The 15968-nt window shown below is 47.7% G+C and overlaps 1 protein-coding gene across 1 annotated transcript in view; it reads right to left on the reverse strand.

The window, feature by feature from the left end:
* Positions 1 to 3556: 3556 nt before the first annotated feature.
* Positions 3557 to 15968, reverse strand: part of HPSE2 (heparanase 2 (inactive)) — a 479085-nt gene continuing 466673 nt past the window's right edge. Inside the window, exon 12 of the mRNA XM_075351599.1 lies at positions 3557 to 4711. Coding sequence (XP_075207714.1) covers positions 4546 to 4711 — 166 coding nt within the window. The 3' untranslated portion in view covers positions 3557 to 4545. The remainder of the gene's footprint in view (positions 4712 to 15968) is intronic.

The raw sequence follows: 15968 nt of genomic DNA on the forward strand, positions 1-15968 counted from the left end.
ACTTTTATAGCCGCTGCACGTATCACACAGAGCGCAGTAATGTACGTGCTTGGCTCCGAATCATATAAAACAGTCTATAGGCATGGGACCCCCTCTGTGACCTCCATATATTCTAATAAGGTCCATAGCCAGTGTGAAACTAGCGCAGTTAACCCCTTACAAATCAGATTCCAGGTGCTTAGTACCAGCAGGTGCAATGAAATCTGGAAATGTCGCCGTCCCATCCAATCTGCTACCGAATAACCCACAGAAATGGAACCTTCCTGTCTCCGGAGAAGGGTACTGGTCTTTGTGTTGTGGGAATCAGGAAAATCCTGACCTTTTTTTTTGCTTGCGAGTCCTGCGCTATAATTCAGTGGGGCTCTCCTGCCGTGCTGCCTTACAAGCTGCCACATCCCTGCTGTGTGTGCTGTTTAATGGAAGGAGCGCGGAGAATGATGACCCACCATCCTTCCTGCCCGGGGAACAGCAGAGCAGTCGGGGTGCCATGTAGAATTTTTACAGATGTTTATGAACATGTTTCTGTCTGATCTCAATTAACGTTTTACAATTTCTTGCAAATTCACGGAACATAAATAACCATTTTGTCAGTGATCTGCAACTAAATATCCCTGTCATCTGCGGCCTGTGGAGAAGCGCGCAGAAGATCTACTCCAGCCAGCACATAATGGGGAATAGTTCGTTATTTTATGTTTCTTAAGTTTTATTTTTTTTTTTTTCAATTTGAGCTTGGGATATAAGTCTGAGTCTATGTGGCAGCTAGTCACATGCAGTCCTATGTCAGGGTGAGGGCGATGTAACCCGGCTGTCATAGATGGGTTGTGCCAGGATGAGCCAGAGCAATCCTAGAAAGCTTACCATACACAGAATGGATATACCATAAGTCTAATGTTATCCCTCCAATCTCTAGATCAGGCCTGCACAACATACGACAAGCCAAGGGGTTTGATGCAGCCTGCAGGACACGGTGCTGCCAACTCCTTTTCTCCTATAATCAAATGTATTTGCGTCCATCAGACACAAATATATTTGAACACTGAATAGCCATTACTGGGGCAGAGGAGCACTGAGCAGAGAAGCGCAGGGCAGAGGAACACCCATTAGCCTCTCTGTGCAGCAGTGTGATGAGGTCAGCACGACAATAACCTCATCACACTGCTGTTGGCACCGGGCTGCAGAGGACGTGGTGGGGACTGGTCAGCGCTCCAGGATATTAAATGTTTGTCAGGATTGTTGTCACTTTCCATGTGTCATAACGGAGTAATGGGGTATATTATGGACCTGTGGGGGACATTATGGAGCAGTGGAGGATATCATGGGGTTCTGGGGGACATTATGGAGCAGTGAGGGACCTTATTGAACTGTGGGAGAAATTATGGAGCTTTGGGGAATACTATAGAACTGTGGGGAATATTATGGAGCTGTGAGGGGCATTATGAACAATTGGGGGCATAATAGGGCAATTGAGGGGGGATTGTCAAAGGGAGCATAGTATAATATAGAATGGGGGACGTTATGCAGAGAGACAATGTGAGGAAATATTACAGAAAGGGGCAGTGAAATGGGCTACTCACCAGAAGGGCAGTGTGAGGGGATATTTTGAAGAGGGTCAGTGTGAGGGGGGCATTATGGAGAGGGGCAGATTTTAAGGCAACAATATAGAGTGGGGCTGTGAGGGGGGATATCATGGAGAAGGACATTGTGTGGATATTATGGAGAGGGGAAGTGTGTGAGGGGGAGATATTATAAAGAGGGGAAGTATGTGGGAGATAAAATGGAGAGGGGAAGATACTTTGGAGAGAGGTAGAGTGGAGGGATATTATGGAGAGGAGCAGTGTGTGGGAAATATAGAGAGGGGCAGGCAGTGTGTGGGGGAGATAATATGGAGAGGGGCAGAGTGGGTGGGGGATATTACAGAGAGTGGCAGTGTGTGTTGATATTATGGAGAGGGGCAGTGTGGGGGTTATATTTTGTGCAGGAAGCACAGTTAGGTGCAGCATGGAAGATATTTATGTACTGTTGGTGGTTCTGGCACTGTATTCATGTACTGACAGTGGTACTAGCATCACATACATGTGCCAACGCTTGGTTCTGATCTTGTATACATGTGGCAATCCATAACGGGCTTCATAGCTATGTTAATTTATAATCTCAAATCTCTAAATTTAAGGATTTTTGAGGACCATCTTGTATCTACTCCAAAAGCTCAGTTCAAGTTAGCGTGTGTTCACATTGATATTTTATGTAACTGAACTTTCCAAATACTCTTCAGATACTCAAAACATATTACTAGTGATGTATTAATGTACTAATGATGGTTCTGGTGACGTACCCCTTTAAAATTTTTGTAGCCTTTAGATTCATGTACAGTATGTACCCGTTTAAAGGTTTTGTGGCCTTTAGCATTGGTTCAGTATGGCAACATGGCCCTTCGACCAAAAAAATGTTATGCACCCCGCCCTAGATAATGGGGGGCAATCTCTTTTCTGGTAGAGAGGTGCTGCAGAAGCATTGAGACCCTCCATTAAAGTAAATGCGATATATGCAGACCTCCGCTGGACACGTATGTGACCGCTTCTTCACATAGAACTTGGACCAGGGACCTCTGCTTTTAGGACTGATGCCACATAATAAAAACTACTTATGGAAAATTACTAAAGCAAATCTGTCACTAGATTTTACAAAACAATCAAATTTCAAAGGCTCAGACAAAACCCTTTCAAATGTGTGGCCCAAAGGGTGTGTGGACAGGGTCTGAGACCTCATAAGGATGATGTATTTAGTTGAAAAATCAGTATGGCCGTTAATACTTTATAAAGCCTTAACTCAATCACTGCCAACATTGCCTGATTCACAGATCCTCAGTGTCCCTCCTCCCTGCTGCTGAAGAATCTCTGCACACCTATCCTGATTGACAGCTTGTCAGTGTCCCTCATCTCTGCTTCTGAATTACCACCAACCTGGCCTGATTCACATTGTCCCTCCTTCTGGTAAGATCTCACACTGCTTAGTACAAGCTGCAGCTGACAGTCAGAATTATAAAGTCATTTTGATATGGATCTTCAAAGTAAATACAACAGTCCCATCAGAGCTAAGTGATCTGTTTACTAATGTATATGTTGTGAAATCTGGTGACAGACTCGCTTTAAGAGCACACAACCATACCTGAGATTCTTATAATGTGGCTACGTACATGACTGCAGAATTTTTTTTCTTAGTATGAAGTATATTGGGTTGGTTGTGCTTTTAAAGGGAATATGCCAGCAGGTTTTTGCTATGTGATCTGAGACCCGCATGATGTAGAGGCAGAGACCCTGATTCCAGTGATGTCAGTGACTGGGCTTCATGCTGTCATTTTGATACAATCACAGTTTTTTCTGCTGTAGATCTAGCAGAGCACAGAATGCTGACCTTTGTATAACCCCGCCCACATCACTGATTGGCAGCTCTCTATTTACACTGTGCATAGGCAGAAAGCTGTTCAATCAGTGGTGGAGGCAGGATTAGATGCCTCGTGCCGTGATCCAAAAAAATAGACATTTTGGTCCGCCAGCGTGTCACTCTGTCAGCGGTGGATGCCGCACAGCTGAGCCTTTCTGCCAGAGCTTTCGCTCTACACCCTGTACTGATGAAGATCCGAGGAGGACCGAAACATCTATTTTTTGGATTGCAAGCGCTTTGTTAAACATTTTTTTTGTTTCGCTCTCTGAGTGCCAAGTTTTGATTTAGCCACCTCTCTTCACACATGGCACTGATGATACTGGAAACTCTTAACTATGCCGAGCACAAGCTGGAAGTGGATTTGCTGGAACTCTGCTGATATCAAAAGACCAGGACACCTTTAAAAATAAAACTATATTAGTTTTTTTTATAAATCTATTATAAACACATCTAAAAGGAATTTTTTGCAAGGGGCAAACTCCAATATAGTGGAAGGAGGGTAAATTGGCACCAAACCCTTTTATCGGCATGGTGGCGTGAACCAGCACCTGCGGAGGACCCTGATCTTGTCCAGGACTCCCTTTCCTCTATGTAATATTGACCCTAATGTGATGTTCCTACAGTCTGATGCTGCAGAAATACCAAAGATCTATAGCCAACATTCTTATATATAAAAAACCTTCTGGGATGTGCATGGATCTATGGAGACTATGGAAGATGCTTCTTCTTGGCACAATTACAAACCTTGTCCTTTAGTAGTAGGATTTATGTTTTTTCCCGTAGGAACCAATTAGGTTCAGCCTTCAATTCTGCAAATAAAGTTCAGAAAATAAAAGCAAAAATTTCCATTGTTTCCCATGGGCGACACCACCCAGTTACGAGCGAGAAGATTCCTCGTTGTAAAGGAAACGACCTGTCAGGCTCCCAGCAGAACACTATAATGAAAAGTTACAATTGGCCGGCTGCACTTAATGTGCCGTGCAGTCACTTGGTGGCCTGGAGCTTTGTAGAAAGGAGTCTTGCAATTTCACGCATTTCGCCTTTTAGTGAATCATCATGTCTTTGGTTGCAGCTCTGTTGTATTTCTTATGGCACAAGTTGGGACTATCGATATCTACAAGCCACAGCGTTTACATTCTTCACCACGTAGAAGCCGATGGTTAGTGGAGGAATGACAAGGGTGCGGCCGGGTCGTAGTGGACGGGGCTTGAGATCCGGGAGTGTCCCATCGTCGATCATCACGAGGTGCTGTCCATTCAGCTGAACTGACCTGCGAAACACAAAGTCATGATGAGTGACCAGCACATGGGATGAAGTATCTCTGCTTCTGGTGTGTCCTTTTAATTAGTCACCAACGTGCTGCAAAAAGGCTGATCACAGGGGAGTGACTACAGATAGGGCAAATGCTGCAATCATTCCTCGGCACCAAAAACTATGACCATATGGAAAATGGGCTTCACACATCCATTTGAGTATGGATTGCATTAGATCAACCAACCGCGTGTCTTCTAAACCAAACTCGACAGACTCATGGGCATGTATGAGGCTGAATAGGTCTGATCAGGAGGCCAGCGGCCGGCCCATACAATGCCACCCATACTCGGCCCGCCAAATGGATCTGTGAAATCCGCTTCAGGGCTTGTTCAGACATGCGTTATATGGACAAGTGTGCCATGGACTACAAATGGGGAGCACATGCACCTATTATAGCCATTGTGTAGGTGCACATGACTGAATTTCCACATGGGCCATATGGAAAAAAAAAATCACAGCACGGTCCAATTTACAGACTACTAAGCAGAGGACAGAGCTGCACAGCTATGATGTAAAAAATACAATACATAAAGTGAGGGTGCACGGCCTACCAAACTGTAAATGTAGAAGGGAAAAAGAAGTAGGCAAGAAGCACTCAACTCACTGGATAAATATACAAAATATAACATAGAATTTATTAAGGAAAATTACAGTGCAAACACCATAAAAACAAGTAAAAACAGCAAGACACTCCTCCCATGGACCACAATTAAAGTGCTGAGGCAATATGCATTACAATGCAGGTGTACAAATATAGGAACCAAATATTGAAACTGACTGGGGCACTAAAAGTCAGTATGAAACCAAAATTATCAACAATTGTAGTGGCCCCAATAGTAAGTACTAGTACACCAATGCAAATATAACAGTGCATAAGAGAGAAAAAGCACTAATAACAGCAAGTAAAAGGCCTATAAGGGACCCAGAAAGATTAATCTAGGTAACCTAGAGGATAAGTAATATAGGCATAGTACCAACTGAGGGGATAATCACCCAGAGGTCCAGGGAGATAACACCCGAGTCAGGGAACCATGTAAGAGTGTCAGGGGGAGACACCGACCCGACGCGTGTCGCTCAAGGGAGCTTCATCAGGGGAGGGTAGTGAAGTGGAAAAAAGCACACATATAAATACAAAGTCAAATGAATAAAATAGATACCGGTGTGGCAGTAGTTCGGACCGTATGCTTTCAGCGTCCGGAAATGAAGGAGACCAGGAAGTAGATAGTGGTGCATCCAAAAAGGGCTTCCCCAGAACACAGAGACCTTAGGCGCAACTGCGCATGCGCGAGTAACGGCGAATAAGTGCGCAACTGCAAAAAGTTTCCCCCAGTGAGACAGGGATAACGGGCGCATATGCGCATGCGCGGTGGCCACCATGCGTAAAAAACGTAGAATATCATACTGCGCAAGCGTACAAGGTATTCACAGCGCAGCCAAACACATAAAGCGTCTAGACATTAGTATAATACTGGAGATGCACCAATATAACGGAGCGCAGTTGTTTGTTTGTGTCATAGACATAGAGTATTGCTTATTTAGATGGCTGTAACAAAGCCATATCCCCTTAGTACCCTGGTGTACACATAGGACACATATAAACATAATCAGTTATAGAATATAAGTCTGAAAAACACTCTGATGGTATTAGAACAATGTAAAATGTTATCATAAGGCAACAGGGTGGATGGGAGAGAGAAACATTAACATAATCATTAATTGACAAGGGAAGGCAACAGTTAGTCAAAGCATCAATGATTTACATATAAAGGGGAAAAGGTTGATATAATTGTGAGGTAAATCCGGAGATATGACGATAAATCATGATATTCAAGTTATGTCAGGAAGCCCTCTCCTGTAGTGATGAGCGAGTACTAAAAAGCTCGGGTGCTCGAAGCTCGGGCCGAGCCTCCCAAGATACTCGTGTACTCGGCCCGAGCAACGAGCCCAATGTTATCCTATGGGAGACCCGAGTATTTTTGTGAAATGACCTCCCGGCAGCATGGAGAAACCCTAAAAATGTCACAAAAGTCTCAGAAGAGTGCTCAAATGACATGGCAACAGCATGGGGAAGACCCCTTGAAGCATTTATCACTCAAAAGTCACAGCTGTGAACAATTTTGTCCGCGTTTTACGCCATTTTTACGGACTCACCAGAAAACCTTCCAAAATGACCCCAAAATGATTTTTCATGGCGGAAATGTTAAGGGCACATACCCAATAGTGAGATAGATCTGGTGTATGTTACTTTTTGAGATCAATACATGAAAGATTTTACGTGAAAACATTGTGTGGCACTCCGATGTCCCTGAGAAGAGACGTACATGAAGGCCTCTTGAGTCTAATGTGCCCATTTTGAGGAAGTGAGTCTTTGTAGTATTTTCCTTTGCCAGGGCAGTCCTAAATTGTGAGGTTCACCAATGCCCCTGCATACAGACGTGCATGAGGGCCTCAAAACATTAAGTGTCCATTGTCAGGAAGTGGGTGTATTATAGTATAGCCCTTAGGCAGGGCAGCCAAAAATTGGGAGGCTCCACATTGTCCCTGGGTAGAGACGTGCATGATGGCCTTTAAACCTGAAGTGCCCATTGTAAGGAAGTGGGTCTATTTCAGTATAGCCCTTTGCCAGGGCAGCCAAAAATTGGGAGGCTCCACATTGTCCCTGGGTAGAGACGTGCATGAGGGCCTCAAAACATTAAGTGTCCATTTTAAGGAAGTGGGTGTATTTCAGTATAGCCCTTAGGCAGGGCAGCCAAAAATTGGGAGGCTCCACATTGTCCCTGGATAGAGACGTGCATGATGGCCTTTAAACCTGAAGTGCCCATTGTAAGGAAGTGGGTCTATTTCAGTATAGCCCTTTGCCAGGGCAGCCAAAAATTGGGAGGCTCCACATTGTCCCTGGGTAGAGACGTGCATGAGGGCCTCAAAACATTAAGTGTCCATTGTCAGGAAGTGGGTGTATTATAGTATAGCCCTTAGGCAGGGCAGCCAAAAATTGGGAGGCTCCACATTGTCCCTGGGTAGAGACGTGCATGATGGCCTTTAAACCTGAAGTGCCCATTGTAAGGAAGTGGGTCTATTTCAGTATAGCCCTTTGCCAGGGCAGCCAAAAATTGGGAGGCTCCACATTGTCCCTGGGTAGAGACGTGCATGAGGGCCTCAAAACATTAAGTGTCCATTTTAAGGAAGTGGGTGTATTTCAGTATAGCCCTTAGGCAGGGCAGCCAAAAATTGGGAGGCTCCACATTGTCCCTGGATAGAGACGTGCATGATGGCCTTTAAACCTGAAGTGCCCATTGTAAGGAAGTGGGTCTATTTCAGTATAGCCCTTTGCCAGGGCAGCCAAAAATTGGGAGGCTCCACATTGTCCCTGGGTAGAGACGTGCATGAGGGCCTCAAAACATTAAGTGTCCATTGTCAGGAAGTGGGTGTATTATAGTATAGCCCTTAGGCAGGGCAGCCAAAAATTGGGAGGCTCCACATTGTCCCTGGGTAGAGACGTGCATGATGGCCTTTAAACCTGAAGTGCCCATTGTAAGGAAGTGGGTCTATTTCAGTATAGCCCTTTGCCAGGGCAGCCAAAAATTGGGAGGCTCCACATTGTCCCTGGGTAGAGACGTGCATGAGGGCCTCAAAACATTAAGTGTCCATTTTAAGGAAGTGGGTGTATTTCAGTATAGCCCTTAGGCAGGGCAGCCAAAAATTGGGAGGCTACACGTTGTCCCTGGGTAGAGACGTGCATGAGGGCCTCAAAACATTGTTCCCATTGCAAAGGAGCGGGTCTCCTGTCGTTGTAATGTCCATTCTGCAAAGAATGGGCGAAAAAATTTACCACTGGGGGTATACCTGAAACAAAGACCTAACTATTGTAACGGTCATCATGATGGCGCATGAGGAGAAGGAGGAGCAGTCCAGCGATTATCCAAAGTCGAGAAGTGTACCCATGGGTGAGTGGAGGTACATGGCAAACTTTAAATTCCGCTCTCATTTGCTGGTGGTGTGGTGAAGTCTGGCCCAATCCAACCCTTGTTCATCTTTATCAGAGTCAGCCTGTCAGCATTTTCAGTTGACAGGCGGGTGCGTTTATCTGTAATGATTCCACCTGCGGCACTAAAAACACGCTCTGACAAAACGCTAGCAGCAGGGCAGGCCAGGACTTCCAAGGCGTAGAGAGCCAATTCATGCCACGTGTCCAGCTTGGATACCCAATAATTGTAAGGCACAGAGGAATGTCGGAGTACAGTTGTTCGATCTGCAAGGTACTCCTTCAGCATCTGGGCAAACTTAGGATTTCTTGTGGCACTACCCCGCACCTCAGGGGCTGTGGTACGTGAGGGGCTGAGAAAACTGTCCCACATCTTAAAGACTGTTCCCCTACCTCTGGCGGATTGGACTTGTGCCTCTCTCGGCTGTACGCCTCGGTTGTCCACTGATTCCTGACCTATGCCGCTAGCGTTTTGTGAGGGGAATGCTTTGCCTACTTCCGTGAGTATGGCCTTCCGAAACTGCTGCATTTTGGTTGACCTCTCATCCACGGGAATAAGAGACAAAAAGTTCTCCTTGTAGCGTGGGTCTAACAGTGTTACCAACCAGTAATGATTGTCGGCCAAGATGTTCTTAACGCGAGGGTCACGAGACAGGCAGCTTACCATAAAGTCAGCCATGTGCGCCAGACTCTTAACAGCCAGGACTTCAGTAGCCTGACCAACAAGATGACTGAACATGCTGTCCTCCTCCTCCTCCTCCTCCTCCTCCTCCTCATCTACCCTGTCCTCTGGCCAGCCACGCTGAATCGAGGATATGACTGGTGTGCATGTCATATCCTCAATTTGGCCGGAGAGTTGCTCCATGTCTTCATCCTCCTCCTCGTCATAGTCCTCCACTGCACGTTGTGATGAGACGAGGCTGGGCTGTGTGTTATCACCCACACCCACTACTGTTTCTTGCTGCAACTCATCGCGCTCCGCCTGCAATGCATCATGTTTGTTTTTCAAAAGGGACCGTTTTAGAAGGCAGAGTAGCGGTATGGTGACGCTAATAATGGCGTCATCACCACTCACCATCTTGGTGGAGTCCTCAAAGTTTTGGAGGATGGTACATAGGTCTGACATCCATCTCCACTCCTCAGGTGTTATGTGTGGAGTTTGACCCATTTCCCGACGGCTTAGGTGATGCAGGTACTCAACAACTGCCCTCTTCTGCTCACATATCCTGACCAACATGTGCAGAGTTGAATTCCAACGCGTGGGGACATCACACACCAGTCTGTGAGCCGGAAGATGCAAACGGCGCTGAAAGCCGGCAAGGCCGGCTGAAGCAGTAGGTGACTTTCGAAAATGTGCAGACAGGCGGCGAACTTTTACCAGCAGATCAGACAGCTCTGGGTATGACTTTATAAACCGCTGAACCACGAGGTTGAGCACATGGGCCACGCATGGAACATGTGTCAGCTGGCCTCGCCTCAAAGCCGCCACCAGGTTCCGGCCATTGTCACAAACGACCTTTCCTGGCTTTAGGTTCAGAGGTGTGAGCCAGTGATCTGCCTGCTGTTTCAGAGCTGTCCACAGCTCTTCTGCATTGTGGGGTTTGTCACCTATGCAGATTAGCTTCAGCACAGCCTGTTGCCGCTTCGCCGAGGCAGTGCTGCAGTGCTTCCAGCTTGTGACTGGTGTGGAGGGCACAGTGGATGAGGATGCGCAGGAGGAGGAGGAGGCTGAAGAGCATGACATTCCGGAGCTGTAGAGTGTGGGTGAAACACTGACTGAGGTAGGGCCTGCAAACCTTGGTGTGGGAAGGACGTGTTCCGTCCCTCGCTCAGACTGGGTCCCAGCTTCCACAATATTAACCCAGTGTGCCGTCAACGAGATGTAGCGGCCTTGCCCACAAGCACTTGTCCACGTGTCTGTGGTTAGGTGGACTTTGGGTGAAACAGCGTTGTTCAGGGCACGTGTGATGTTTTGTGACACGTGGTTATGCAACGCGGGGACGGCACACCGGGAGAAATAGTGGCGGCTGGGGACCGAGTAACGTGGGACAGCTGCCGCCATCAGGTCACGGAATGCTTCTGTCTCCACCAGCCTAAAAGGCAACATTTCCAGCGCAAGCAGTCGCGAAATGTTAGCATTTAGAACTGTGGCATGTGGGGTGTTGGCAGTGTATTTGCGCCTGCGTTCAAAGGTTTGCTGAATGGATAACTGAACGCTGCGCTGGGACAAGGACGTGCTTGATGATGGTGTTCTTTCTGCGTAGGCAACTGCAGGTGCAGGAGTGGAGGAGGCTTGTTCGCAGGCAGCATGGACAGAGGATTGGCTCGCATGCACAACCAGCGAAGACGTAGCAGTGACATCAGCAAGCACTGCTCCTCGACTCTGTTGTACTTCCCACAAAGTCGGGTGCTTGGCTGACATGTGCCTGATCATGCTGGTGGTGGTCAGGCTGCTAGTTTTGGTACCCCTGCTGATGCTGGCACGGCAGGTGTTGCAAATGGCCTTTTTTGAATCATCTGGATCCAACTTAAAAAACTGCCAGACTCGTGAAGACCTAACATTTGTACAGGCACCTTGTGTCGTCGTGTTGTTACGGGGAACGGTTGCCTGACTTCTGCCTGGGACCACCACCCTGCTTCTTACTGCCTGTTGTGATGCTACGCCTCCCTCCCCCTGTGCACTGCTGTCCTCGCTCTGCATATCCTCCTGCCAGGTTGGGTCAGTTACTGGATCATCCACCACGTCGTCTTCCTCTTCCGCACCCTGCTCCTCCTCCTGACTTGCTGACAATTGTGTCTCATCATCGTCCACCACTTGTTGAGACACGTTGCCAACTTCGTGAGAACGTGGCTGCTCAAATATTTGGCTATCTGTACAGACGATCTCCTCATGACCCACTTCAATATGAGCTGGCGAGAGGCCAGAATGTGTGAATGGAAACGTGAACAGCTCTTCCGAGTGTCCAAGTGTGGGATCATTAATGTCCGAGGAGGACGTGTACTCAGCCTGGTGGTAGGAAGGAGGATCAGGTTCAGAAATGTGCGGTGCAGTATCACGGCTACTGACACTTGACCGTGTGGAAGACAGAGTGTTTGTGGTGGTGCCAATCTGACTGGAAGCATTATCCGCTATCCAACTAACAACCTGTTGACACTGGTCTTGGTTCAAGAGCGGTGTACTGCTGCGGTCCCCAAGAATTTGGGACAGGACGTGCGAGCGACTAGATGTGGCCCTTTGTTGTGGCGAAATTAGAGCTTGCCCACGACCTCGGCCTCTGCCTGCACCACCATCACGTCCACTTCCTTGTTCCTTGCCAATGCCCTTGCGCATTTTGCAATGCTGTGCACTGCTGACGTGTATATTCACTACTTGTGCGTTATATCAAAGTTTCTGGAAATTGCACACCAGTGCACCTGTACGCTGCCACCAACAGGCACACACGTGCGGTTTTAAAAACCAAGCACGGACGCAATAATAACCTAACACAGGTTTTAGGAGCAAAAATTAAGAACTCTGACACTATCAGCCACTGCTGACTGACGTGTATTATACACTACACTTGTGCGTTATATAATAGTTTGGTAAACGCACACCAGTGCACCTGTACGCTGCCACCAACAGGCACACACGTGCGGTTTTAAAAACCAAGCACGGACGCAATAATAACCTAACACAGGTTTTAGGAGCAAAAATTAAGAACTCTGACACTATCAGCCACTGCTGACTGACGTGTATTATACACTACACTTGTGCGTTATATAATAGTTTGGTAAACGCACACCAGTGCACCTGTACGCTGCCACCAACAGGCACACACGTGCGGTTTTAAAAACCAAGCACGGACGCAATAATAACCTAACACAGGTTTTAGGAGCAAAAATTAAGAACTCTGACACTATCAGCCACTGCTGACTGACGTGTATTATACACTACACTTGTGCGTTATATAATAGTTTGGTAAACGCACACCAGTGCACCTGTACGCTGCCACCAACAGGCACACACGTGCGGTTTTAAAAACCAAGCACGGACGCAATAATAACCTAACACAGGTTTTAGGAGCAAAAATTAAGAACTCTGACACTATCAGCCACTGCTGACTGACGTGTATTATACACTACACTTGTGCGTTATATAATAGTTTGGTAAACGCACACCAGTGCACCTGTACGCTGCCACCAACAGGCACACACGTGCGGTTTTAAAAACCAAGCACGGACGCAATAATAACCTAACACAGGTTTTAGGAGCAAAAATTAAGAACTCTGACACTATCAGCCACTGCTGACTGACGTGTATTATACACTACACTTGTGCGTTATATAATAGTTTGGTAAACGCACACCAGTGCACCTGTACGCTGCCACCAACAGGCACACACGTGCGGTTTTAAAAACCAAGCACGGACGCAATAATAACCTAACACAGGTTTTAGGAGCAAAAATTAAGAACTCTGACACTATCAGCCACTGCTGACTGACGTGTATTATACACTACACTTGTGCGTTATATAATAGTTTGGTAAACGCACACCAGTGCACCTGTACGCTGCCACCAACAGGCACACACGTGCGGTTTTAAAAACCAAGCACGGACGCAATAATAACCTACTAACAGGTTTTTTTGGGGAGCGACAATTACAGTACAGACAAGTCAGACACTATCTGGACTGTTTTACACTGTGTACACCAGCCCCAGATATGAAGGCTGGTATACGGTCACCACTACCCTGCCTGCCTGCCTGCCTGTATACTGCTACAATAGTCCTGACAAGGACTCTTTTGGTCACTAGCCTGTATTCAGACCTGGCTATACCCTGCCTGTATATAGCAACAATAGTCCTGAGAAGGACTCTGCTACTGTACTCCGACCTGGCTATACCCTGCCTGCCTGTATACAACTAGAATAGTCCTGAGAAGGACTTTTGGTCACACTGTTTGCAGCCCTGCAACTGAAAAAGCTATAAAGGGCCGCAAAGCTTTCCCTGAATCAGCGACACTCTCCCTACACTCACTGTCAGAATAGCTGTGAGCAGAGCACAGCGCGCCGGCCGATATAAAGGCTCGGTGACGCTGTGCAGGCCGGCCAATCACTGCAATTCCACAACTAACAGGGCTGTGGCATTGCAGTGGTCTGCCAGCCAATCCCTGCATGAGGGCTGGCTCTCAAAAGAGCGCCAACATGCAGAAATGAAGACCACGAGTAAAGCACGAGTATCGCGAGATTACTCGGTCCCCGCCGAGCAGCCCGAGTACAGTGATACTCGTGCGAGTACCGAGTAGTGACAAGCATGCTCGCTCATCACTACTCTCCTGGTGTCACCCCCCCTTTCCTTCACACAACTCCTTCAAGCAGAAAATTTACCACAGGGATAAACGGTTTGTTTAGCAGATAGGTGTCAAAGGAACTGGTCTGTGTTCCACTTACACCTCCATGGCCGTCTCCTGTGATATGGAGATTAGATGATGTGGGAACAATGGACACAGGATGACTCCCTGCCGTGACCCTGTGGTAGGGGCTGCTATCTAATTAGCAAGCTTGGAAGTATCCAGACAGAACGACTCCAGTAAAATATGGTTCATATCTCGCAAGCCATATTTCCGATAAATATGGCAACCATAAAAATGGTGTCTCTGCATGCGGACGATGCTGGCACACCTTTTTTATGGGAGTAGGACATTGGGAAGTACCCCAGGCGTGATATCAGCCAATGGGGAACTAGTAGACAAGTCATGAGTCCTCTCGTTCTGTAGCTAAATTCATAACTGTCACAATGAGAGTGTTGGCGTCCGCCTACGACGCTCCCAGGCAAAGTTATGGCCCATATTCCATGTTGTGGATATTGTCCATAACTCCAGCCAGGGGTGGAGCAGTGCTCCCTGTGAGGTCACTAAGGTAGGAGGGGACCTGGATTTGCCCAGGTTGATAACCCTACTTCGGCCATTTTCCAGTGTTCTTTCGCCGGGGGTCACGTGTAGGAAACATCTGTGGGAAGGATCCTAGAAACCTGGTCTACAGCGCCCCCCTGTGGCCAGACGCACAAGGTAACTGCTGGAACTGTGTATGCCTGTTTGTAACCCATGCTTTGATTGTAACTGTACTCTGACATATGTATATTCTGTAGATCTCCTATTGTATATATTGTAGTTTCTAGTGTGCTTTAGGCTGATTAAATTATATAATTAATCTTGGGCTGTTCTGTTATCTCGATCTTGAATCCCACGTCTGTGTGTTCGGCTAATAGTTACCGTGAAGCGGTTGGTGGCAGCGAGTTGTGCCAAGGATTATTGTGGGGAGGCCAGTGAGATTCGGGGAGGTTTTATATATTCCGCCCGCGGAGGTCGGGGGAATATATACCCTACTCTCACCGGGGACCCTTCAATAATCGGCATAAGTAGTATAGCGGCCTCCTTGCTTATTGTCGGGCAATTCCATAATTGGCCTGACTATAAGAGGGGCGCTAGAGAGCGCATCACGTGCTCTGTCTGTCGGTCGGGAGGTATAAAGGAGGGGTGACCCCCACTTGTTACCCCCCGATTGTGACGTACTGGTAGCCAGCGCGGGGGATTTCTGAGTGACCCCCCCGGTGGTTCGTGACATATTGGTGGCAAGCGGTGGGATCGAGATAATAGTGTGTGTGAGTGTGAGACCCATACTCCCAGACACTAAAGACTGCCTGCAGCAGCTGTGGCTGCTGGGGTCTTCAGACCAGCTCAACACTAGAGTGTCAGAGTGCAGATACTGTAAGGTGTGTGGAGGCATCAGGTGTCAGTTCTGTGTCAGTGACCAAAGTCTGCAAGAATGGCTGATGGCACCAGGAGCAGAGCTATGCAACTGGCCAATGCTAAGGCAGGAGCCGAAGAGAGGGAGGACGGTGCTGTGGACAGCAATGAGGAGGTTGACCACGAGTCCTCCAGGAGCCCGACGCCAGAGAACCGTTCTGCAGAGGACAGCGCACAACCTGGCAATTATGGACAAGATGAGGAGCAGCTCACCCAAGGGTCCTCAACGAGCCAGATGCCAGTCCTCCGCTCTGAAATGGACAGTGAATCACCAGGCTCCGCAACGGGCCGCAGATCACCACGTGCCATTCCACCGAGCCTGGGAGGCTCGGATAGCCTTCTTCAAATGGCTATGGCCCTACTCCAGGCTGGAGACCGGGAGGGCTACAAGGAACTCCTGGCAGAGCGCAGGGCAGAGCGGCAGGCAGCGCGTGAAGAGCGAGAGCGA

Source organism: Anomaloglossus baeobatrachus, chromosome 5, assembly GCF_048569485.1.
Source record: "Anomaloglossus baeobatrachus isolate aAnoBae1 chromosome 5, aAnoBae1.hap1, whole genome shotgun sequence".
Classification (NCBI taxonomy): Eukaryota; Metazoa; Chordata; class Amphibia; order Anura; family Aromobatidae; genus Anomaloglossus; species Anomaloglossus baeobatrachus.